This window comes from Salvelinus namaycush, chromosome 35 (assembly GCF_016432855.1).
Source record: "Salvelinus namaycush isolate Seneca chromosome 35, SaNama_1.0, whole genome shotgun sequence".
NCBI classification, from domain to species: domain Eukaryota; kingdom Metazoa; phylum Chordata; class Actinopteri; order Salmoniformes; family Salmonidae; genus Salvelinus; species Salvelinus namaycush.
In genome coordinates this window covers 26,522,050-26,547,025 of record NC_052341.1, presented here as the reverse complement: position 1 = coordinate 26,547,025, position 24,976 = coordinate 26,522,050, and the positions used below count along the sequence as shown (strand labels likewise).

The 24,976-nt window shown below is 42.5% G+C and overlaps 1 protein-coding gene across 2 annotated transcripts in view; it reads right to left on the bottom strand.

Moving 5' to 3' along the window:
• Positions 1-1,702: 1,702 nt before the first annotated feature.
• LOC120029310 (protein transport protein Sec24C-like) overlaps positions 1,703-24,976 on the bottom strand; it is a 36,173-nt gene continuing 12,899 nt past the window's right edge. The window contains exons 7-20 of one of the 2 annotated variants that reach the window (XM_038974529.1): positions 22,769-23,008; positions 22,447-22,585; positions 22,246-22,361; positions 21,888-22,012; positions 21,593-21,784; positions 20,000-20,210; positions 19,619-19,789; positions 14,362-14,458; positions 9,910-10,194; positions 9,559-9,677; positions 9,108-9,287; positions 8,744-8,929; positions 8,566-8,655; positions 1,703-3,322 (exon numbers count right to left, since the gene is read on the bottom strand). In XM_038974529.1, the coding sequence (XP_038830457.1) occupies positions 3,182-3,322; positions 8,566-8,655; positions 8,744-8,929; positions 9,108-9,287; positions 9,559-9,677; positions 9,910-10,194; positions 14,362-14,458; positions 19,619-19,789; positions 20,000-20,210; positions 21,593-21,784; positions 21,888-22,012; positions 22,246-22,361; positions 22,447-22,585; positions 22,769-23,008 (2,292 nt within the window). In that variant the 3' untranslated portion in view covers positions 1,703-3,181. The remainder of the gene's footprint in view (positions 3,323-8,565; positions 8,656-8,743; positions 8,930-9,107; positions 9,288-9,558; positions 9,678-9,909; positions 10,195-14,361; positions 14,459-19,618; positions 19,790-19,999; positions 20,211-21,592; positions 21,785-21,887; positions 22,013-22,245; positions 22,362-22,446; positions 22,586-22,768; positions 23,009-24,976) is intronic. The other variant, XM_038974530.1, reaches the window with a different exon arrangement.

The window sequence follows — 24,976 nt, the reverse complement described above, 5'->3', positions numbered from 1 at the left end:
AAAAATCAGTCACAAGCTTGCTTGGAATATGGGACCAAATACTAAACTTTTGACTACTCTAACACACAAGTGAATTTGTCAATTTTTTTTGATCCCCTAAAATAGGGGGGACTATGTACAAAAGTGTTGTAATTTCTAAAATGTTCACCAGATATGGATGAAAATGAAAGCTGTCAGTCTGCACTTTAATCTCAGTCATTGTATCATTTCAAATCCCAAGTGCTGGAGTACGCCAAAACAACAAAAATGGTCACTGTCTCAATACTTTGAGCTCACTGATTGACACTTTTCAAAAATAATTCCCTATTTCTTTTCAAATAATTTGAAATCGGAAAAAAGCAACTTCACAGAACCATTTTATTTAGTAACCTTAAGACAATTGGCATGGACAAAATCATTGGCTCCACTGTAGCTAGTACTTGGTTGCACAGCTTTTGGCAAAAATAACTGCAGACAAATGCTTCTTGTAGCCGTCAATGAGCTTGCAGCACCTTTTTACTAGCAATTTGTCCCAGTCTTCAGCAGCAAACTGTTCTAATTCTTGAACGTTTGCGGGGTGTTCAACACCAGCTGCTTTTTTCAGCTCTCGCCATAGATGTGATCTGGACTCTTCTCTGGCCACGCCATCCTTCAACAGAGACCCCGTTTTTGGACACTGGGTTGAACATTTTACTCAAACACCTTGGTAATCTGCTGTTTTCATGATGTCTTGCACATGTTCAAGGCTCCCCAGTATCAGAGACCGCAAAGAAACTCAACATTATCAAACCTCCCCTATGTTTGATTGTAGGGAGGGTGTTATTTTCTTGAATGTTTCATTTGGTCGTTGGTAGACATAGGAAGCCCCCCCCTGCTGAACTTCTCAAAAACCTACCAAAACAAGTCTAAAGTCTGTGGGAAATGTTATCTGTACCAATGAAACAAAATTAGAGCTCTTAGACAATACAGATCAGAGCAGTGTTTACAATGACCAAATGATGCATTCAATGAAAAATAATACCCTTCCCACAATCAAACATGGGGGTTGATTTGCTGCCTCTGGTACTGTGGGCCTTAAACGTGTGCAAGGCATCTTGAAATCAGCAGAATATCTGGTGTTGAGTCCAATGTTCAACCCTGTTTCCAAAACCACGGGTCTCCATTGAAGGTTGTGGGTCTTCCAGCAGGACAACCCCAAACACACATCAACAAGGACCCAGGAATGGTTCAAGAAGAAAAGCTGGACTTCTCTAGAGTGGCCAGCCAAGAGTCCAGATGTAAATCACATTCAAAATCTATGGAGAGAGCTGAAAACAGCAGTTGGTGGAGGGCATCCCTCAAACATTGAAAAATTAGAACAGTTTGCTGCTGAAGAGTGGGACAAATTGCCAGTAGTAAAGGCGCATCAAGCTCATTGATGTTACAAGAAACGTTAGTCTGCAGTTCTTGGCCAAAGGCTGTGCAACCAAATACTAGCTCCGGGTTGGCAATAACTTAAGTAGACAAAAATAAAATTTGTTCTGCAATGTTGGAAACCAACATTTTAGAATAGGGAATTATTTAAGAAAAGTTCAAGGGTGTCAATCTTTTTGGCTGCAACTGTATATAGGGCACTACTTTTGGTCAGTCTTATCAGGTGCAATTTATGAGTGACAGTTTGGCTAGGAAAAATTCCCTTACTGTAACCATAGTGCCAATGAGAGCAGGGATGGGAGAAGCATGGCATGGTGATTCAATAACTTTATTAACAGTCCAGGAGGCAATGACAAAAACACAGAGAAGGAAAACTTAAGATCACGGTCAGTCAGAAAGAAGGTCCATTCAACAGAGAGATGGGTCAGAGAAAGTGGCAGCACACCAACACTGTGTTAAGACATGAGAGCGAAAATAAATGCAAAAGTCCGTATGTAGCGACAGATCCCTCTTTTCCTTTAGTTTAGAGAAATTCACCAGGATCTGCCTCCAGAACCCCTCACACACACAGACTAAGCTGCACACCTAGACGGAACAAAAAGCAGGACTGCTTTTGTGTGAGCGGCAGCGACGGGGTAGGACTGACAAACCACAGCATTTGACACAAGTGTTTAAAACGGAGGATTTAATTCTGTACAGGTTATAGACGTAGGTTATATGTGTAAATATGAACTGAGGTTCTATAGCAGACAGTCCGCAGTGTGGGACAACTCAGACACAGCTGTATGTAGAGCACAGGGTCGTGTTCAGCAAGGTACAACGTAGCAAAAACATTCTGCTACGGAAACCAAAACAAAAGTACTTCCCTGTTTCAAATAGTTTTCTCCTGTTTCGTGCCTACTGAACATGACCATGCGACCCACCATTATTCTCATCACTCTTTCTCTGACTGACCTCAGTTTTGAGAAGCACAGCCAGTCACTCCTTCCCTTCACAGACAGGAAGACAAACAGGCATCATGTCGAGCTGATACACACGTTAATAAACAACATGACACACACACCTCAACCAAACAGTCTATACTGTGTGACTCATAGTGGGACCCCCACGCTGGTTGAACGTTCAAACCCCTCGCCTCTGGATGATTAGATGCATAGACTTTTATTGGGAGTTTAACCTCAATCACAGATTATCTCTATATACTTCTCCCTATCTCCTATTGCCTCAGTAGTAAGTCACAGAGAGCGTGCGCACACACACACACACAAGGCCATGTCTGAGGGAGAGCGAATAAGACAAATAGAAAAATAATTCTAGAGATGGAAAAAAAAAACATTTATTTCATGTCATGTATAGTTTGTCATCTTCAGCTCTACTGGGTCTGAATCATACAAAAAGAGTGAGTTTCTACCAGCGGCCGGTACACCCACAACAGCCTTTCAGTGCTAGTGTTAGACAGAACACCTACTACAATCAACAGCAACTCTCTCCCACACACACACACACACACACACACACACACACACACACACACACACACACACACACACACACACAACCTCCATTGGCCAGTGGATCAGCTCCAGCTGTTTTAGAGCTTGACGTTTGGAATAGTAGAGTCGTATGAGGACACACACACGGAATCTGCCACGAGGCTTTGTATATGTCTCCGGCCTCTCGCTGACAGAGGGGGAGGGGTTAAGTTTATTAGGTAAATAAAAGATAAAGCGCATCAAGGGGGGGGTTGAGAGGTGCCGGAGTCAGGTTTGAAGGGTCAGAAATCAGGGTCCTAGCTGAGTAGCTGGCGGATCTCCTTGTGCATGTGACACAGGAAGTCGACGTAGGAAGCTCCTCCGCTGGTGCCCTTGTCCTCACACAGGAAGTGCTTAAAGATTAGCTCCGCCTTGTCCTCCTGCTTCACCACCATCAACTACAGACACGTGTGGAGAGAGAAAGAGATGTTAACACACACACACCTTATGCTTCTGTACTACAACCAGGGATCTCCACTTACTTTTTCTAGTTGGTGGCACATGCACATCAAATTAATTTATAAAGCCCTTTTTACAGCAGCAGATGTCACAAGGTGCTTATACAGAAACCCAGCCTAAAACCCCAAAGAGCAAGCAATGCAGAAGCACATGATTTAGTCGATAATGATGATTGATAACAACGAGCCTGTCGCCCATAAGGTGCCTGCATTCCTTCCAGAACCTGGCCATCTTTTAACTTGTGTTCTTACATTGATTTGGATAGATTTACTGGATCAGCAAAGAAGAGAGACGTAAAATAAAGTGCAAAATGTATTGTGTTATTGCCATGTGTTCTTTTCTGCAAAATCCTCTTGAGGTCAGAATAAAAAATAAAAAACGATACTTCGAAAAAAATGTAAACTAGGGAGGAGGACTGATTGTCCTCTTTTTTCTTCTTAATGTTTTCACTTTCAAATCTCACTTTAATAGAAAAACAACAAAATTGGATGTTCCAAGTCCACAACAATGCTTAAACCACATCAGGGGACAATTTTTTAGGTCTGGGGGAAAAAGCTGAGAAACGTAGCCATTTTAGTGTAGTCACAATTTAATTCAGTGAAGTGATGTTTCTGTAGGGCCCTTGTGGCGTTCTCAAAACAAACGGTGACTGGATGATGCAAATAACCTGTTTGGGCTGCAGGGGCAGTATTGAGTAGCCGGATAAAAGGTGCCCATTTCAAACGGCCTCGTACTCAATTCTTGCTCGTACAATATGCATATTAGTATTACTATTGGATAGAAAACACTCTCTAGTTTCTAAAACCGTTTGAATTATATCTGTGAGTAAAACAGAACTCATTTTGCAGCAAACTTCCTGACAGGAAGTGGCACATCTGAAATCGATGCTCTGTTCTAGGGCCTGCCTATAAAGGTCCTTGATATTTATTGGAATACATGCACTTCATAATGTCGACAGGCAGTGAGAGAAGAAATGGAGTGTATAACTTGATCTGGGGTCGAATAAAAGCTCTCGGCATGACGTGTCACCAGTTTCCTGTTTTCTGGAGAGCGCGTGAAGGGACCTGGTTTTGCCTTCTGATAAGCTGTCGTTATAGAAGACTAATATCTCCGGCTTTGATTTTATTTGATACATGTGACAATATCATCGTAAAGTATGTTTTTTCAATATAGTTTTATTAGATTATTGAAATTTATTCGGGACGTTAGGCGTGTTGCGTTGTGTGCCTTTGTTCAGGAAGGAGAGCTTCGCGCTACTTTGCTAGCTTTCTGTGCTAATTGACTGGAGAAGAGGACATTCTAAATCCAAACAACGATTGTTCCCGACAAAGGACCCCTTGTACAACATTCTGATGAAAGATCATCAAAAGTAGGACCCATTTTATGATGCTATTTCATATATCTGTCGAACATGTGAAATAGTCGTTTGCGCCCAGATTTTGGGTACTCTCTCGCTATACCTATGTATTTTTTAGTAACGTTTATGTATAGTTATTTGGTCAGAATAGTTGAGTGCCATAAAAATATCCGCACATTCTGGGAAAAAGATGCTACGTTAGCACAATGTATAACCACTGATTTCAGCTCTAAATATGCACATTTTCGAACAAAACATAAGTGTATGTATAACCTGATGTTATAGGACTGTCATCTGATGAAGCTTATCAAGGTTAGTCAAAAATTTATATATCTTTTACTGGTTTATTCGCTATCGCTAACGTGCCTATTGCTATCGCTAACGTGCCTTGATGAATGAATGCGGTAGTGTGGTAGGCTATTGTAGTAAGCTAATATAATGCTATATTGTGTTTTCGCTGTAAAACACTTAAAAAAAATCGGAAATATTGGCTGGATTCACAAGATGTTTGTCTTTAATTTGCTATACACCATCGATTTTTCAGAAATGTTTTATGATGAGTATTTAGGTATTTGACGTTGATGTCTGTAATTACTCTGGCTGCTTCGGTCCTATTTGTGACGGTAGCTGTGATGGTAGCTGCAATGTAAAACTGATTTATACCTCAAATATGCACATTTTCGAACAAAACATAGATTTATTGTATAACATGTTATAAGACTGTCATCTGATGAAGTTGTTTCTTGGTTAGTTTGGTTGGTTCTTGGTTAGTTAGGTTGGCTTTGTGCATGCTACCTGTGCTGTGAAAAATGTCTGTCCTTTTTTGTATTTGGTGGTGAGCTAACATAAATATATGTGGTGTTTTCGCTGTAAAACATTTTAAAAATCGGACATGTTGGCTGGATTCACAAGATGTTTATCTTTCATATGCTGTATTGGACTTGTTAATGTGTGAAAGTTAAATATTTCAAAAAAATATATTTTGAATTTCGCGCCCTGCACTTGAAGTGGCTGTTGTCATATTGTGCCCGGCTTCGGGCTTGCAGCCCAAAGAAGATAATCATGAATCTGCCAGGCATACATAGGCTACTTTGTAGTTACCTTTGAATTGCTTTTCCATCTACCCGAAAACAGTCAGGCTATCATTAGCATCGCTAACGGCTTCACAACATAGTAGACATAGGCCCTACCTCGCACACGCAGGGCTCAACATTCATTACAATTTACTAGTGACACACCCGGGCCAGTGCCAACAAAGCTACTGGCCAGAATAAATAGAATAAATCTTACCGGAAAGCGAATGATGCGTGCATCCTTTCAATAGCCTGTGATTTTATTTTTCATTTGCCGGCTGGGCAAGTGGGTTCATACAGACATTGGCAAGTCACAGTCAAGGACTTTAGGACTTTTTCAAGCACTTAATTGTGACATCTGCTGATGTAGAAAAGGGCTTTGTAAATAAATTACAAATCAATTAATGAAATGTAAGGTCCTACATTTTATATTTAAATGTTGTAATAGCCTACAGATTTTTTTATATATATATATTTTTTAAATAAACTCAAATTGTATGCATTCCCACTAAGAATAATGCTTGTTTCAATAGGACTTAACAACAGCATTATGCATTGACACTCACATTATTTTAATCTGTTAGAATAATGCGAGCATTGCCTGACTAAAAATCTAAATCTAATTCATTTGTCACCTGCACCGGACATAACAGGTGTAGACTTTACAGTGAAATGCTTGCTTATGATCCCTTTCCCAACAATGCAGAGTTAAAAAGTAAGAAAAATGTGCATGTGTGTGTGAGCATATGTGGTGTGTGTGTGTGAGATGGAGTGTCAGCGTAGTATGTGTGTGGGTCAAGTCCAGTGAGTGTGTATAGACTCAGTGCAAAAATAATAAAAAGTCAATGCCAATAGTCCAGGTAGCTATTTGATTAACTGTTCAACAGTCTTATGGTTTTGGGGGTAGAAGATGTTCAGGAGCATTTTGGTCCCAGACTTGGCCCGAGTGATGTACAGGACCGTACACACTATCCTCTGCAGTACCTTGAGATCGGATGCCAAGCAGCTGCCATACCACGCAGTGACGCAGCCAGTCAAGAAGCTTACAATGGTGCAGCTGTAGACCTTTGAGGATCTGAAGGCCCATGCCAAATCTTTTCAGCCTCCTGAGGGGGGAAGCGGCATTGTCGTGTCCTCTTCGCGACGGTGTTGGTGTGTTTGGACCATGAAAGGTCCTTAGTGATGTGGACACAGGAACTTGAAGCTCTCGACCAGCTCCACCACAGCCGTGTCGATGTGAATGGGGTCGTGCTCGGCCCGCCGTTTCGTATAGTTCACGATCATCTATTTTGTCTGGCTGACATTAAGGGAGAGGTTGTTGTCCTGGCACCACACTGCCAGATCTCTGACTACCTCCCTATAGGCTCTCATCATCGTCAATCAGGCCTCCCACCGTCGTGAATGTTGGCAAACGTAATGGTGTTTGAGTCGTGCGCGGCCACGCAGTCATGGGTGAACAGGGAGTACAGGAGGAGACTAAGCACATAACCCTAAAGGGCCCCCGTGTTGAGGGTCAGCGTGGCAGATGTGTTGTTGCCTACCCTCACCACCTGGGGGCGACCCGTCAGGAAGTCCAGGATCCAGTTGCAGAGGGAGGTGTTCAGTCCCAGGGCCCTGAGCTTGAAGGACACTACGGTGTTGAAAGCTGAGTAGTCAATGAACAGCATTCTCACGTAGGTGTTCCATTTGTCCAGGTAAAAAAAGGGCAGTGTGGAGTGTAATAGACATTGCGTCATCGGTGGTTCGTGAACTGGACTGGTTCTCAGGTGTCTGGGATGATGGTGTTGATGTAAGGGATGGCAAGCCTTTCAAAACATTTCATGGCTACAGATGCGAGTGCAACTGGGCGATAGTCATCTCGACAGGTTACCTTGGTTACAGGGACTATGGTGGTCTGCTTGAAACATGTAGGTATTACAGACTGGGTCAGGGAGAAGTTGAAAATGTCAGTCAAGACACTTGCCAGCTGGTCAGCGCATGCTTTGAGTACGCATCAGGGTAATCCGTCTGTTAACCTGTTTAAAAGTTTTACTTGCATAGGCTACAGAGAGCGTGATCACACAGTCGCCCGGAACAGCTGGTGCTCTCATACATGGGTCGTTGTTGTTTGCCTCGAAGCGAGCATAAAAAAGGCATTTAGCTTGTTTGTTAGGCTCACGTCACTGGGCAGCTCGCAACATGGTTTTCCCTTTGTAATCTGTGATAGTTTGCAAGCCCTGCCACCTCCGTCGAGCATCTGAGCCGGTGTAGTACGATTCGAACTTAGTCCTGTATTGACACTTTGCCTGTTTGATGATTCAGCGTCGCTGGTACTTCCTGCTTTAGTTTTTGCTTGTAAGCAGGAATCAGGAGGATAGAGTTATGGTCAGATTTGCCAAATGGAGGGCGGAGGAGAGCTTTGTATGTCTCTGTGTGTGGAGTAAAGGTGATCTAAAGTTGTTTTGCCTCTAGTTGTACAGATAACATGATGGTAGAAATGAGTTAAGAGATTTCAGTTGTCATGCATTAAATAGACAGCTTTATCCAAACAAACACACGTATGAAGTGTGTCCATGTGGTAGTTAGTCTCACAAAAGGTGTAATGCGTTCCAATTAAAAATGTGTGTGTTGCACTGCCAAGTCAAACGGTTGCAACGTGACTGTTTAGGTCGCAGTATTGAACCCTGACAAGACAGAAATAGAGATGGAAAGATACAGAGAGGGAAGAAAGAGAAGAGAGAGACAGAGACAAAGAGAGGTAGTGGAGTCTGACCTTCATGTATCGTGACCGTTGTGATCTGAAGGAGTCGATGATCTCTCGGAGTCTCTGGGAGAACGGGTTGTCCAGCTCCGGCAGACTCGTCTGGAACACAACACACACATTTAGGAGACACCCACACACTTAAAATCAAGACAATGATTTGTAAGAAGTTGAAGTCTGTGTGTCTCACCATGTTGGGGTCTATCTGGCTGAAGGTGGGCGTTCCAAAGATGTTGCTAAGCAGCTCCTGCTGAGCATTGGCTCCCACCCACAGGAAGAGGTGGAGCCCTGTCTCCAGGAGGTAGACTCCGCCCTTCGACAGGCGCTCCTCTGAGTTACGCACGGCCATTGGCAACGACCCTCCATCCAACTTCACCTGAGATGGAAAGGTACTTGATTAACACACGATTTAACAAACTGATTTCACATTGATGTAATATGTTCTTACATGTTTGCTTCAGCAAAGTAAGATGATGCCTTGTCATGCCAAATGAGGCTGATTGAAGTGAATCGAGAGACAGAAAGAGAGCGAGTTGGAGAGCAGTGTCTCTCACCAGGGGCAGTAGGCGGGGATAGAAGAAGATGTGGCTCTCTGATACGTCCATACAGCTGAGCAGCTGTCTCAGGTAGGCTCTGTCGTCCAATGAGATGTCAGCTCCCGGCTGCAGCACGTCACTCTTCAACACACAGTTCAGATAGACCGGCAGCAGCTTCATACACTCTGGTAGGATCAGCTACAACAGGAGAGAGGGGAAGGGATTGAGTGTGTACGTTTTTGGGGTGTGTGTGGGGGGTTTTTGGGGTGTGTGTGGGGGGGTTGATGTGTGTGAGAGACTGACCGATCTGACTGGCATAGGAGGTGCAGTGTGAGGGTGGTAATGGGGTGAATGTATAGTGTTTGTATGTGTACAGTGTTTGTGAATGGTGTCGGGGGGGGGGGGAATGTGTGTATGGGGTGTGTGTCACTGACTTGGCCAATAGGGGGTGTGTGTGTGAGTGACTGACCTGTCCGGCAGACGAGGGGCTGGCACAGTTCTTGCGGTAGCAGGCCAGAATCTGGGCACACTGGTTCACCATGGTGTCTCTCACCGTCTTGGTGGGGGTGTTCAATATGCTGCGGTACGCTACACACAGACACAGAGAAAAGCCCTTAAGTTGGTTCGAATCCTACTGGTATCAATCACACCTACAGTATCTCACATCTAAAGTAGATGTAGGTGTTCGGTGATTGGACCCCTGCTGATCTTTATACATTCTTTCTCTTAGTAACGTGATCTCGAAACACACTACACAATTTCACGGCTATATAGACTGAGGCATAGGGGGATAGACGGATAGTGAGCGTGTGATACTGACCATACTTGGAGAAGAAGTTGATGATTGTGTCCGTCTCGCAGTTCCGGTAGAGGTCGGCGAGCTGGGAGCAGCAGTTGACCGCCATGTTGTGGACCCGCAGACGCCGCTGACCACTACAGCTGGTGTACAACACCGCGCACTGCATGAGCGCCCCGGTGTCCTCGCTGAGCTTGTCATCGTGGCGGAATTCCACGGTCACGGTCTTGTCACAGTCCAACCCTGCCAGCTCCACGTCTGTCGTATTGCTCATAAAGAACGAGCCGAAGAAATCTGTCGCTCTGATGCCTGGAGGAGAGGATGTTATGACGGAAGTGAATAACACCACTAGGTGAAGAGTGAGTGTGCAGACAGACGGCAATACAAATTGTTCCAGAGAGACACAGAATAAGTTATCTTCATCATAGAAATGCCACCAAACAATATTTTGAAAGAGGAAGCAAAGTACTTTAAGCATACGTTCTCTTTTCAGTCTCCTCCATCTCCACTAAACAAAGGTAACTGTATCGATTTTGTTTCTTCTATTAACAATGTAAAATGTACAGAAAGACTCATGTGAAGGCCAAATTACAGAGGAGGAACTTCTTGATGCAATTAAAGCCTTTAAGTCTGGGGCTGGATGGCATTCCAGTGGAGGTATACCAATCCTTTGTTGATGTACTCAGAGGACCGTTGTAAGCATGTTTCAACCATATAAAAAGAGTAGATTATCAGATACTCAACAGGGTCTGATTTCATTATTACTGAAACAGGAACCAAGTGGTAAATATAAAGACTTGGAGGCCCCTTATACTTCAGTGTTGTGACTAAGGCTGTTGCGGTGACCGTACTACCGCCACACCGGCGGTCACGAGTCACGAAGGCAGTCAAATTCCACGTGACCGTTTAGTCACGATAATTAGGCTTCTCCAAGCTCTGATGCTGGCTGCTGGTCATTAGTAGCCTACCAAAACAAGCTAGCGCTCCATTGTCCCTCTAGTCACTGACATCAATGCAAAATCTAATCAAACACTTACTGAGATCCCGAGATCCCGTCTCTATTCAATAGAAGATCCCATCAGTTTTCTATAGGCTAGGCCTACTATATTTATTTCTCAACTTCCCTAATAATAAGCACATTGCTTCTTTTACAACAGGGGTATTAGCCTACCTGGCTGGCATGAAAATGAACCATGGGAAAAGCTTCCTCCATTCGCTATTTAAGTGCATAGATGACATGTATTTTCCCCCCTTTATAATAAAAGCATCACATGGATAATTGCATTTGCGGTCACTTTAGATAATGGGTTATAGCCTACTACCATGTGTGCATTGCTGCGCTTATAATGTGAAGAAATAGCCTAATAGTTTATCAACATTTTAAGCTAAACGTTCTGATCTGTTGCATCAGCCACATTGCATAAAAAAAGTTTTGATTCAAGTGGTTGTATTAATTTGGGCTCTATTGCAACCTACAACGGTTCGAGACTATGTTTGGAATATTTATTTCTCGCATAGAATGTCGACTTTTGTACTATGGGGGACAGTAGATTGACATGCTGTTCGTTAGGCCTACTCATCAAGTTGTCTAACGAAAAGAAAATGTGGACAGTTCTACCAATATCTTCAATATGCACCTCGAAATTGGGTAACGAAGCGTGCAGTTGCGTCCCCGATGTGTCGGTCTTCACTTGTAGCCTGTGAGAAAGACCCGATCACGTGAAGGTGTGAGAGGTGATTCGGAGCGCATTGAGAAGGGCACAACGCAAAAGGTATGCCGCCGTGAAATTCTAGGTATTATCAAGTGCTTGTCAAATTGTGAATGAGTGACTGATGTGTGTACAGCCGGCGAAAAAAAAAAAAAAAAAAGCAGAGCTCATTTAGTTGTTTGGAGAACAACTAAAGTTACATTAACTAAATTAAGCATATACGAATAACTATTTATTTGTTAACCCTCAACACGGAATAGCCGCATGTGCGCACTCAAAATCATTTGGAGAAAATATCCTTTCTATGTTACTCAGCTTTGTTCAATTGTATTCTTCCTACTATAAAAGAAAGCCACAGAATTCTAAGCAAATCTTGTCTGCTAAATGAACTAGTGTAGCCCACAGCCATATGACATAGCCAGATCAGTGCCTAACAATTCAGAGTATGCTATTCTGTTCTTCTGAAATAGACTACATTTTCTTCATATCATGTTTCCTTAGACCTGTCTGAAATAATGTATTTATTGTGATGGTGTAGGCTATATTACATGGATTTATTAGACTTTTTAAATGTAGATGTTCCAAAAGGTCTGCATGAGTGGCTTGTAGGCTGTGCGTGGAAGCCAGGAGATGATAAATGTGTGTGTTAATTAACGGTCAATTACCGTGAGATCGACAGTTACTTGCTAGACAATCCACGGCTGACGAAATTAACCGCCACACCCCTAGTTGTGATGCAAAAAATTCTGGCAAAACTATAATATAATTTTAAAAAATATAATTAAAAAAGGGTATTGTCAGATATTATCTATTCTAATCAGACAGGTTTTTTTACACGGAAGATACATTGGAGATAATATAAGACAAGTACTGGAAACAATAGGACACTATGAAAAATCTGGGAAACCAGGCCTGGTATTCATAGGGGACTTTGAAAAGGCTTTTGATAAACTACGACTGGAATTTATATATAAATGCCTGGTATATTTAAGTTTTGGAGAATCTCATACAAATGGGTTAAAGTTATGTATAGTTACCCCAGGTGTAAAATAGTAAATAATGGCTACATCTCAGAAAGTATTAAACTGTCAAGAAGAGTAGTGCAAGGTTTTCCACTAATCAGCATATCCATTTATTATGACCATCGAAATGTTAGCTATTAAAAACAAAAGGTGTCTTCGTACGCTGATGAGTCATGTTCTCTTTTAAATCCACAATTTGGATCCCTCCACAGCATCATAGAGGATCTAGATACTGTTCTAACCTCTGGGTTACAACCAAATTATGATAGTGTACTATATTATATATTGGATCATAAAATAAAAAATTTAAAAAATTTACATTTGGAACGGCAAGCTAGATAAAATTAAAATTGGCCTATTAATATAACGAATATGAATTCAGAGGGCAGAAATGATTTAATATTAAAGCATTAGATCTCTCACTAAAGGTGTCAGTCATACAGAAGGTATACTTAAACCCAACTGGTTCTCTAGCAGATTAGTAAGAATGTCTAACCCCTTGTTCAAGAATGGCCTTTTTCCTTTTTATTCAGATTACAACCTCTCACATTTGGTTATTTGAAAATGAAATCATCTCCAATATAGCTATTTTCAGTTTAGTCCACCAAATAATACAATATATTATGGTTAAACTCAAACATACTAATTGATAATATTTTATAGAAAAAATAAAAAAAATTGACAAAAAGGTATAATATTTGTAAATTATATAATAAATAGGACTGGTGGAGTTATCACATGCAGTTAACACAAATATATAGAAATGTCTGCTCAACCCAAAAGTACTACCAACTAATTGCAGCATTACTGCAAAATGGAAGAGGCAAGTAGAAGGGAGAGAAAGTAAGGAATTTATCTGTCGGCTCTGCATTAAAGACCAATTTTTTTTGTTTTTTTAAAAGACAAAAAAAATGTAAGGACCAAAAAAAATGGACAGCTGTGCCATATAGATCGCAAAATAGTTGGGAAGAGATTTGACGTACCAATTCCATGGAACATGGTTTATGAGCTGATACACAAAACAGTCCATATGTAGCTTCTTTGTGGTCGCGGGTTCAGGAATGGCTGAAGAATTGCAACACTTATATGGAGCTAACTCTGTAAATAGCACTGCTGGGTGATTTGAAAAGTCAATCGATCAATAATACTTCTAGCAAAAATGTTTCTTTAAACGTACTTTTGTGAAACATCACGGCACAGTTGAAAAATATTTGGCAAATAGAAACTGGAAGGTGATCAGAAATATATGGGAGGGGTTGAGTGGAGCCGAAGGGTGGGACTAAAAACAAGATAACTATTGTAAAATATACTGGGTCCGTAAAATGTATATAGGTTCAGAACCTTTATGAAACAGCACAGTAAAAAATATATTGCAAATAGAAATCAAAACGAGATGTTCTTCAGCGATGGGAGGGATTGAGGGTAGTTGAAGGATAAAAAATTATAAAAAAAGAACTATTACATTGTGTCCGTAAAACATATATAGTATGGATAACCTGGAAGTTGAAGCCTAAGTGTTGTCCATTAGTTTACTCAAATTAGGGGAAGGGTTGTAGGGTTAAAAGAACATAAAGGGGGGGGGGGAAGTGTGTGTGTATGTGTGTACACACGAAAGTATTCAGACCCCATAATAAATGTGAAACAAGTTAGGTTACAGCTGATCTGGCCCCCCACCCCCCAAAAATGGTGAGTGTGTGAGACTGTGCGAGCGAGAGAGAGCAAGTGAGAGAGAGCAAGACACTTACCTGTGCTGGTTCGGACCCTCATGACAGCATCGAAGCCCATCGGCTTCTGAACGTCTCTCCGCAGATCATTCAGGAACCGCTCACGGTCCGTCTCGGCCTGACAAACCACACAGACAGTGAGTGAAGGCAGGTAACAGGTGAAGGGTGGACGTGGTTACACCCAAACGAGCCCCGCCGCGTTGCATGCACGAGCGTTGTAAAATAAAATGTATAAATGTTATTCAATCATTTCACCCACACCGCTCGTGCAATGTACTATGTAGAACAATGTAGCCTTGTGGTAAAATAGAACTTGGTTCCATTTGAGACACTTGACGCACTGCAAGTCCCACCTCTCCCATCTAATCATTGGTTTTCAGGAGCATACAAACCCACTTGGGTATTTGAAAGATGAACAAGGAGTGATTAAATCGTAGATATCTTAGGGCTGCGGCGGTCACGAAATTTTGTCAGCCGGTTATTGTCTTGAAAATGACTGCCGGTCTCATGGTAATTGACCATTAATTAACATAAACACATTTAGCATCTCCAGGCCTCCATGCACACAAGCCTTTGGAAATCTACATAAAAGTCCATCACAATAAATCCATGTATTTTAGGCACGTCTAAAGAAACATGATGATATTTTTCCCTATTCCCGAGCGAGTGTGCATATGAAGTGCCTATGTTGACCATAAAAGTGATGAATTTGAAACAGGTACTATACACGCTAGATTGAGTTGTGAATGATACAAACTAGAGGTCGACCGATTAAATCGGCATGGCCGAATTCAAGTTGATAACAAATCGGTAATCTGCCTTTTGGACACCGATTATGGCCGATTACATTGCAATCCACGGGGAAATTGCGTGGCAGGCTGACCACCTGTTACGCAAGTGCAGCATCAAAAGGACCTTGTGGCTGCAAGGAGCCAAGGTAAGTTGCTAGCTAGCATTAAACTTATATTATAAAAAACCATCAATCTTCACATAATCACTAGTTAACTACACATGGTTGATGATATTACTAGGTTAACTAGCTTGTCCTGCGTTGCATATAATCAATGCGGTGCCTGTTAATTTATCATTGAATCATAGCCTACTTCAACTTCGCCAAACGGGTGATGGTTTAACAAAAAGGGTATTCGCGGAAAAAGCACAATCATACCCAACCATAAACATCAACGCCTTTCTTAAAATCAATACACAGAAGTATATATATTTTTTTAACCCTGCATATTTAGTTAAAAGAAATTCATGTTAGCAGACAATATTAACTAGGGAAATTGTCTCACTTCTCTTGCGTTCAGTGCAAGCAGAGTCAGGGTATATTGTGGGGCGGCAGGTAGCCTAGTGGTTAGAGCGTTGGACTAGTAACCGAAAGGTTGCAAGATCGAATCCCTGAGCTGACAAGGTAAAAATCTGTCGTTCTGTCCCTGAACAAGGCAGTTAACCCACTGTTCCTTGGCCATCATTGAAAATAAGAATTTGTTCTTAACTGACTTGCCTAGTTAAATAAAGGTAAAATAAAAAATAAATATGGAACAGTTTGGGCCGCCTGGCTCGTTGCGAACTGTGAACTAATTTGCCATAATTTTACATAATTATGACATAACATTGCACAACCTTCAATGTAACAGCAATATTTTGACTTAGGGTTGCCACCCGCTCGATAAAATACGTAACAGATCCGTATTTCACGAAAATAATAAACGTTTTGTTTTCGAAATGATAGTTTCCGGATTTGACTATATTAATGGATCAAAGGCTCGTATTTCTGTGTTTATTATATTATAATTAAGTCTATGATTTGATAGAGCAGTCTGACTGAGCAGTGGTAGGCGGCAGCAGGCTCGTAAGCATTCATTCAAACTTTACTGCGTTTGCCAGCAGCTCTTAGCAATGCTTGCTTCACAGCGCTGTTAATGACTTCAAGCCTATCAACTCCTGTGATTAGGCTGGCAATACTAAAAGGGCCAATTAGAACATCCAATAGTCAAAGGTATATGAAATACAAACGGTAGAGAGAGAAATAGTCGACGCGTCATAATTCCCATAATAACTACAACCTAAAACTTATTAACTGGGAATATTGAACCACCAGCTTTCATATGTTCAGAGCAAGGAACTTAAACGTTAGCTTTTTTACATGGCACATGGCACATTGCACTTTTACTTTCTCCTCCAACACTGTGTTTTTGCATTATTTAAACCAAATTGAGCATGTTTCATTATTTATGAGACTAAATAGATTTTATTTATGTATTAGATTAAGATAAAATAAAAGTGTTCATTCGGTATTGTTGTAATTGTCATTATTACAAATATATATATATTTTTTTAAGCCGGTATCGGCTATTGGTCGGTATCGGCGTTGAAATATCATGATCGGTCGACCTCTACAAACCTTAGAATGTCTTAGAAACCAAAACATATACTTATGGGCTGCATGCTGCAACAAAAGGCTATTGACAAAAAAGCTTGCGCTCAGTTCCTTGACTCAGACTGCAAACGCTGTTCTCTCAAGTGATCATATTTTCACCCAACAGACTAGTCTCAAATGTAATCTTGTCTTTACTAATATGTAACATTTGTTTCAATTTAGAAAAGCCAAATGATCAAAATGGGCAGGAACGGGGCAGGGGGAAAATGTCATCTGTATGCACTGGACTAGCAAAATGGAGGCTGCTTTCATGCTGTTGGATACTCTGGTTTTATGGCGGAGCAGCTGAGAAATAGAGTAGCAGCTGGGATCCTCTTTTAGTAGCAACCATCAAAACTCTGCTCTCACACAGGATTGCATATAGAAATGTCTGGGCTTATAAGAAAACTTATTTCACTTCACGCATCGACCACTGTTTGAGGAGCCTGCAGCCTCTCGCTGCGTGACAGGTGATATACCGCACAAAATCTGTATGCCAAGGGCTCTCCAACCATGTTCCTGAAGCCATCCAGTGCTTAAATTTGGGAAACCAACTGAAATCTGTTCGGAAGCATCAACAGTAACATGTTTTCACAACGAAACATAAATAAACTGCTGCCAGGCCCTCTCTCTGCACGCTCGAGAAAGGAATGAAGGAAAGAGGAGATGCAAATGAACGGAGGTTCTGTATAGCTGAAGGTAGTCAGCCTATTAATTATGAAAATATAAAAATGCCCTATTACTAGGCTATTCAACATCTAATTATTGTAGGCTAACTCTGTAAGCCGCCCTGCACAATCAATGAACCAACAGCATCGCCTAGGCCTATATGTTCTCTCCCAGACTTATAGATAGAACGTTTGGAGTGTAGCATAAGGTAACCAGTCCATCCAGTATGCATAATAAGTCAGATTTCTAGAATTAGTTTAATTTGAGTATAGGCTAGACCAATTTGTTTTACATGTTTTTCCGCCATGTGTAATATGCAGTAGGCCATTAGGCAATGGACATATACATTGCATTCAGAAAGTATTCAGACCACGTTTTACAGCCTTATTCTAAAATACTTTCTAAAACTTGATTGGAACAATTAAAAAACGTCAAGGATGATCAATGGAAACAGGATGCACCTGAGCTCAACTTCAAGTCTCATAGCAACGGGTCTGAAAACGTACGTAAATAAGGTATATTATTTTGTATAACTTGGTAAAAAGATCTAAAAAACGGTTTTTGCTTTGTCATTATGGGATATTGTGTGTAGATTGATGAGGATTATTATACAATTTTTTATTTATTTATTTTTTATCCATTTAAGAATAAGGCTGTAACGTAACAAAATGTGGGAAAAGGGGTCTGAATACTTTCCGAACACACTGTATTGCATAACTGCACAATCATTATTTTAATGAAGACAAAAAATAAGTGGGCTTGGGCTCACATAGGCCTAAAGCTCTAATATGCATACGGTTCTAAACGTCTTGAACGCTTTGAATTAATCATCACCTTAGAAAGCGTTGTCCATTTAGTTGTGTTTGGCTTTGAAACATCCACAACGACCATGTTGTTCGCTCAGTTTCAACCCGTTGAACTATTTACTTCAATTTGATCAATCACAGTGAGGTCAAAAAAATGTGGCCTAACTGAGTTTTAAAAGCATGATACTGTTTTGATAATTGTTCAATGTGATTTTCCATAGCATTTGCATTGATGTCAGAGTGGTTCCCTGAGTACCAAACCATTAGCTGGTCGTTACCAACACATGTCCAGAGTGCAAAAATACCGTGATTTTACAGGTAACATGATTTTAATTATATATATTTTTTTATCTATCCAATTGGATATCAGATTAACCTTTTTTTTTTTACCCCTTTTTCTCCCCATTTTGTGATATCCAATTGGTAGTTACAGAGGTCGAGAGCCATGCGTCCTCCGAAACGCGACCCTGCCAAGCCGCACTGCTTCTTGACACACTGCTCGCTAAATCCGTAAAAATCAGCCACACCAATGTGTTGGAGGAAACACTGTACAACTGCGGCCATAATCCCTGTGAATGTGCCCAGCCCGGCACAAGGGGTCGCTAGAGAGCGATGGGACAAGGACATCCCGGCCGGCCAAACCCTCCCCTAACCCGGACGATACTGGGCCAGTTGTGTGCTGCCTTGTGAGTCTCCCGGGTCACGGCCGGCTGCAACACAGCCTGGGATCGAACCCGGGTCTGTAATGAAGCCTCAAGCACTGCGAGGCCCAAGTCACGTGGAATTTGACTGTGGTCATGACTGCCGGTGTGGCAGTAACTGTCACCACAACAGCCCGACAGACAACTAAAAACTAACCAGGGTTCGCCTTTTATCTGTGGATTAACACTAGAAGCTCAGAGAGCATCATTGAGGTTAAGAATTTCACTTTTGAATTACTCTAATTTTCAAAGTCATGTCTCCCCCATGCTTGACTTGTCCTAAATAAGTTGATTCAACACGGTCGTTGCTAGATTTCCAATAACACAGAGTTGTGTTCTAAGCAGTTTTAGGAGGACATAGCCATTTCCCCCCCTGCCTGCCCTTCACCCCGATAGTTGGCTGCCATCTGTCAATGGCCCATTGAAACTAAACGTAAACTATATAGAAACTAATTTCACACATAGGCCTATAATAGATGTAGCCTAAAGACAAGATTACATTGACAATCGGATGCGTGACATTATCTTCAATTGCTTTGTTAAAACCTCACCCTTTTCACCCCAATTTTCACCTAAAATGACCCACAATCCCAAATCTAACTGCCTGTTGCTCAGGACCTGAAGCAAGGATGTGCATATTCTTGGTACCATCCATCAACCAAGAGAGAGGTGTTTCTCACCTGGAAGTAGGTGTATTTGTAGACGGAACCCCCGGTGGAGACGGGCACCACGCCAAGCGTTGCCACGTCCACGTACTGGTTGGGAAACAGGAAGAGGTCGACACAGCAGCCCTGTGCTACACACTCCTTAGAGAGGTTACTATAGAAACCAGACTGGGGCTGGAACAGAGACTGGAGAGAGAGAGAGACGCATAGACCGAGTCAATGACCCAACCAATAGCAGATAGAACACTTTCTCCAGAATGAGGGTTCTTTATGTGTTCAGTGTCTAATTGCAACAGTATCTGCCACACAGTTACCATATCAGTTTATCTTGTCCTTGTTAGTGTGTGTGTGTGAGAGAATACATATGTATGAGTGTATCAGTGTGTTTGTGTCTACCTTCTCCTTGTCTGTTCCCACTAGTTTCTTGTCCTCTCTATTCTTCAGTTTCCCAGGAGCCTCAGCGATGGGCAGAGTGGAGTGGAACACAAATAGCTTCCCAGCACAGTCTGCAGCCTTCAGTGCCTCCAGTCCTGCCTGGATGACTGGTCCAAACACCGTCTCAGTCTCCCTGGTGTCTGCAAACATCTCCGGAATCTGGTCTAGCAAACTGACACACACACACACACACACACCAAATGAGTCTACACAACTTAAACCAGTTGCGAAGTCTGGACAGATGAGACGTCTGCTTTAATACATGTGACGAATATAAATGTTAATGGGTGTATACTAGGGCTCCAGACAGTGACCTGTTGCTTGGCTGTGTGATTAAATAAAATGTGATATTTCTTAATCTTGCTATTTTTTGGGGAGGCTTAAGCCATGATTTGGTCAAACAGTAAAGTGCATTATCCTGATTCATCTAATGAAAGTTCATGCCCTGCGGCTGCCCCTCTGCCTCTTGTTTCGCTGACGCTGTGACGAGCGAACCACTCTCACTGCCTTTCCCGGGAGAAAATAAAAGAAGCATTCTGATTGTATAACATTTCAAAATCCAATTGCAGAGTAAAACACAGCTTCCTGTGTAACGCTGTAGAGAGGAGGTGCTGAGCTTTATGTAGGTACACTTTCTCAACTTGGACTATTGCGCTAAATTGCAACTATTTTACAACCCTGATATTTGATGTGGCTTTGAGATCGGCCATTGCATTTGCACAGGTATTTGGTAGTAGGCTACAACTGCAGTTTTTTATTTTAGGACATTACATTTGCTGTTAGATTAACATATGGCTACTAGCAGTGGGTTTTACACTTCGAGTTAGTGATCTAGAAAATGTGTTTTGAGTTTCCACTTAGGTGGTGAATTAGCCCCCCCCCCCCCAAAAGTAACCAATGATATTAGTGCACATAAAGATGTAGGCAAATTCATCTCTATTGAAACTATTTTAACAGTAAAATATAACAATAGCCTAATTGTCAACCCGAAAGTCATGACAACCACTGTAATAGGATGCGCATAAAAATATTTTGAATCACAACATGTTAGAAGAAACAACTTATTTCTTAAATACCATCTCAGTTGTTGATTACAGTCCTTAATAAAGCCCAGAATTATAAGATCTTTATAAGGTAAGATCTTTATAAGATGATTCATGTAATGGAATAAGTTAATATTCAGTTAAGAGTAATTTACACAATGCTTAGCATATTCAAATAGGTTTTCCCTTTACGTAACACACATGATTTCCAGTGTTCTATTTGAGACGATCATTTGTGTACAGGTTCATGGCCACTTAGACAGTAAACTGAATGTTATGATTGTTGTCATATCTGTTGACAGTGATTGACTCCAGACCGGAGGTACAAGGACCCGGGGACACAATGTTATTGTATTCTATGACACTCTGTGATTCTACAGCAACTGATATTGTGACTTCCTACCGTTCCTACTGTTTTACAGAACATTGGTGCTGTGGGATTAGATCACGGGCTGGTGCCACGACAGGAACCTTAGTCTGGAGGCCTGGTGTAGATGTATGTGTTGCTTACCTCTCGATGACCATCCGGCTGTCGTTTACGCTGACCAGGAAGCCGTCGAGCAGAGGGAGGAACATGTCACTGACGTCACTGACCACCATCATCTGGGGCTGGGCCAGGCTGGACTTGACGTTGTAGAAGTGTAACACCTTGTTGTAGGTCACAAAACCCACACGCACCACCGAGTCTTCCTCTGGGTTCTCCCTGGAGGGTGAGTGGGGGAGGGGGGGAGAGCAAATGTCATTAATTAGCTAGTGGGTGTGAGTTTACATGGGTGAATAGTGTGTGTGTGTGTGTGTGTGTGTACCTGGGCAGGTAGTCCAGTAGAGTCTTGAGCTCCTGACAGACGATGTTAACCATGCCGCTCTTCACTGCGTTGTAAGACACATCGATGAAGAAGATGAACGACGGGGGCTGGGGGAGCTTATTGTTCTGAGAGAGAGAAAGGAGGAGAGCGCGAGAGAGAGAGCGTGAAAGAGAGAAGTATTTAGACGAACCAGTTGGCACGTTACATAACGGCACAGCTTTTCTTTGGTCGAGAATCTCTGCTATGTGCCAAACCTGGTCATTGTCACAACAGACAGAATCTGGCTCATGAAAATCTCCTGGTCCAAAATAGAGCAACGCTACGGGCCTCCAGTCTTTTCTAAATGCAGACACCTTACCTTACAGTAGTCGACGGTGGCCACAAACTCGTAGCTGCCCTGAGAGAGCTCTGGCCGATCGTAGCAGTCCACCCTCTTCCCTGTGTGGTCCAGATGCTGGAAGTAGTGGGGAGGCACTATGGGAGAGAGAAAGAGGGAGTGTTATAACAAAAAATAACATTGACGTCAGACACACACACAATATCACCCGCGCACACATACCCTCTGTGACACAGCTGCAGAAGCCACACTGGAAGCGGCGTCCGGCCTCGATGAACTGCATGTAGGGACACATGTAGGCCTTACAGCGGTTACAGCGGATAGGACCGCCTTCCCCATGGTCCACAATGTACGGAGGGGTCTGAGAGACAGAGGGGGGTCTGTTTAGCATCGTATACCGTAGTTCAAACCCAGAAACGGCAGAGGCCTCCAATTCTTGCAAAAAATTAACACATACGAGAGAGAGAGAGCGAGCAAGAGGTAAGAGTGTTTTGAGAGGAGAATAGACCAGAGGAGATTAAGGGGGGTGGTGTGTGTGTCTCACCTCGTCGGGGGGCAGCATGGCCAGGGGTTTGATTACAGCGGCCAAGGGGACTTGGGACTGTTTGGCCATGTCAGCGGTGCAGGGCATGTTGTAGGCTGTACAGCGGATGAACCGCGGGCTGGCATTGCCCTGGTCTTTCACCTGGAAGTTGGTGGTGACCAGGGGTGGAGCCTGACCTTTGACCCCAGTGGTGAACGGCTCACTGCTCTTGTTGACCCGGTCATCCTCAATCACCTGAATCTGAGGTAGAAAGAGAAAGCGAGTTTTACAGACACACTAATGTTAATTTGACAGAGGGTGGAGTATAAAAGACATGCAGGGGAAGAATCTATCCACCACACACACAAACCTATTCTCCTGCAGGAGAGTAAAAAAAAAAAAAACAGATCTCCCAAAGAGAACAGAGAAGATGAACCAAAAAGCAGTGATGCCATTCTATAATATAAACACAATGACACAGCAACCATGGCAACAGTGCACAACACACTAACACTACTAGGGAGGGCTTAATATGCAAATGTAGCATGATTGTGGACACAAAAAAAAGCAAGGAATTTGGGCAAATTTCAGGGTGCTAGAAATTGTGGGCAAATTTCAGGGTGCTAGAAATTGTGGGCAAATTTCAGGGTGCTAGAAATTGTGGGAAAATTTCAGGGTGCTAGAAATTGTGGGAAAATTTCAGAAAGCAAGGAATTATGGGTGAGTCGTGTGTGAGACACTGCAGGCTGGCATGCGAGGAGGAAGAGAAGAGGTTGGGGGGGGGGGGGTCAGAACACACCAACGACCTGTTGGTCAGACATAGAAACATTGGTAGGCTCCAGAGGGTCTGGGTTCAAAGGTTAGGGTGTAGCAGTTAGAGAGAAGACACACAGGAGTTTGCTGGGCTGGAGATAGGGTGCAGGTTAGGATGTAGACAGGGTAGTGCTGAGCTGTGTGCTTTGAGGTTGTTTCATTTAAAAAATTAAAATCACAGTTTTCAATTTCAGTTCCCCCTCAAAAAATAATGCATTATGTGGGTTCAATGCTGTAACAGCATAGCATAAAACGATTGATGGTGAAACAACTTATGAGGCTCCAACAATCACTTATTCACATTACTTTCCTTAAATAAAATATTTTGGTTGGGTACAGCACATTTGGAAAGTATTCAGACCTCTTCCCTTTTTCCACAACGTTACATTAAAGCGTTACAGGTTGACATTTTTGCAAATGTATACAAAAATCAAAACAGAAATACCTTACATAAGTATTCAGACCCTTTGCTATGAGACTTGAAATTGAGCTCACGTGCATCCTGTTTCCATTGATCACCCTTGAGATGTTTCTACAACTTGATTGGAGAATTCAATTGATTGGACATGATTTGGAAAGGCACACCTGTCTATATAAAAAAAGGTCCCACAGTTGACAGTGCATGTCAGAGCAAAAACCAAGCCAGGTTGAAGGAATTGTCCGTAGAGTTCCGAGACAGGATTGTGTCGAGGCACACATCTGGGGTAAGGGTACCAAAACATTTCTGCAGCATTGAAGGTCCCCAAGAACACAGTGGCCTCCATCATTCTTAAATGGAAGACGTTCAGAACTCTTCCTAGAGCTGGCTGCCCGGCCAAACTGAGCAATCAGGGGGAGAAGGGCCTTGGTCAGGGAGGTGATCAAGAACCCGACGGTCACTGACAGAGCTCCAGAGTTCCCATCTCTACAGAGGAGAACCTTCCAGAAGGACGGCCATCTCTGCAGCACTCCACCAAATCAGGCCTTTATAGTAGAGTGGCCAGACGGAAGCCACTCCTCAGTAAAAGGCACATGACAGACTGCTTGGAGTTTGCCAAAATGCACCTAAAGGACTCTCAGACCATGAGAAACAAGATTCTCTGGTCTGATGATACCAAGATTGAACTCTTTGGCCTGAATGCCAAGATTCACGTCTGGAGGAAACCTGGCACCATCCCTAAGGTGAAGCATGGTGGTGGCAGCATCATGCTGTGGGGATGTTTTTCAGCGGCAGGGACTGAGAGACAGGATCGAGGGAAAGATGAACGAAGCAAAGTACAGAGATCCTTGATGAACCTGCTCCAGAGCGCTCAGGACCTCAGACTGGGGCAAAGGTTCACTTTCCAACAGGGCAACGACACTAAACACACAGTCAAGACAACGCAGGAGTGGCTTTGCGACAAGTCTCTGAATGTCCTTGAGTGGCCCAGCCAGAGC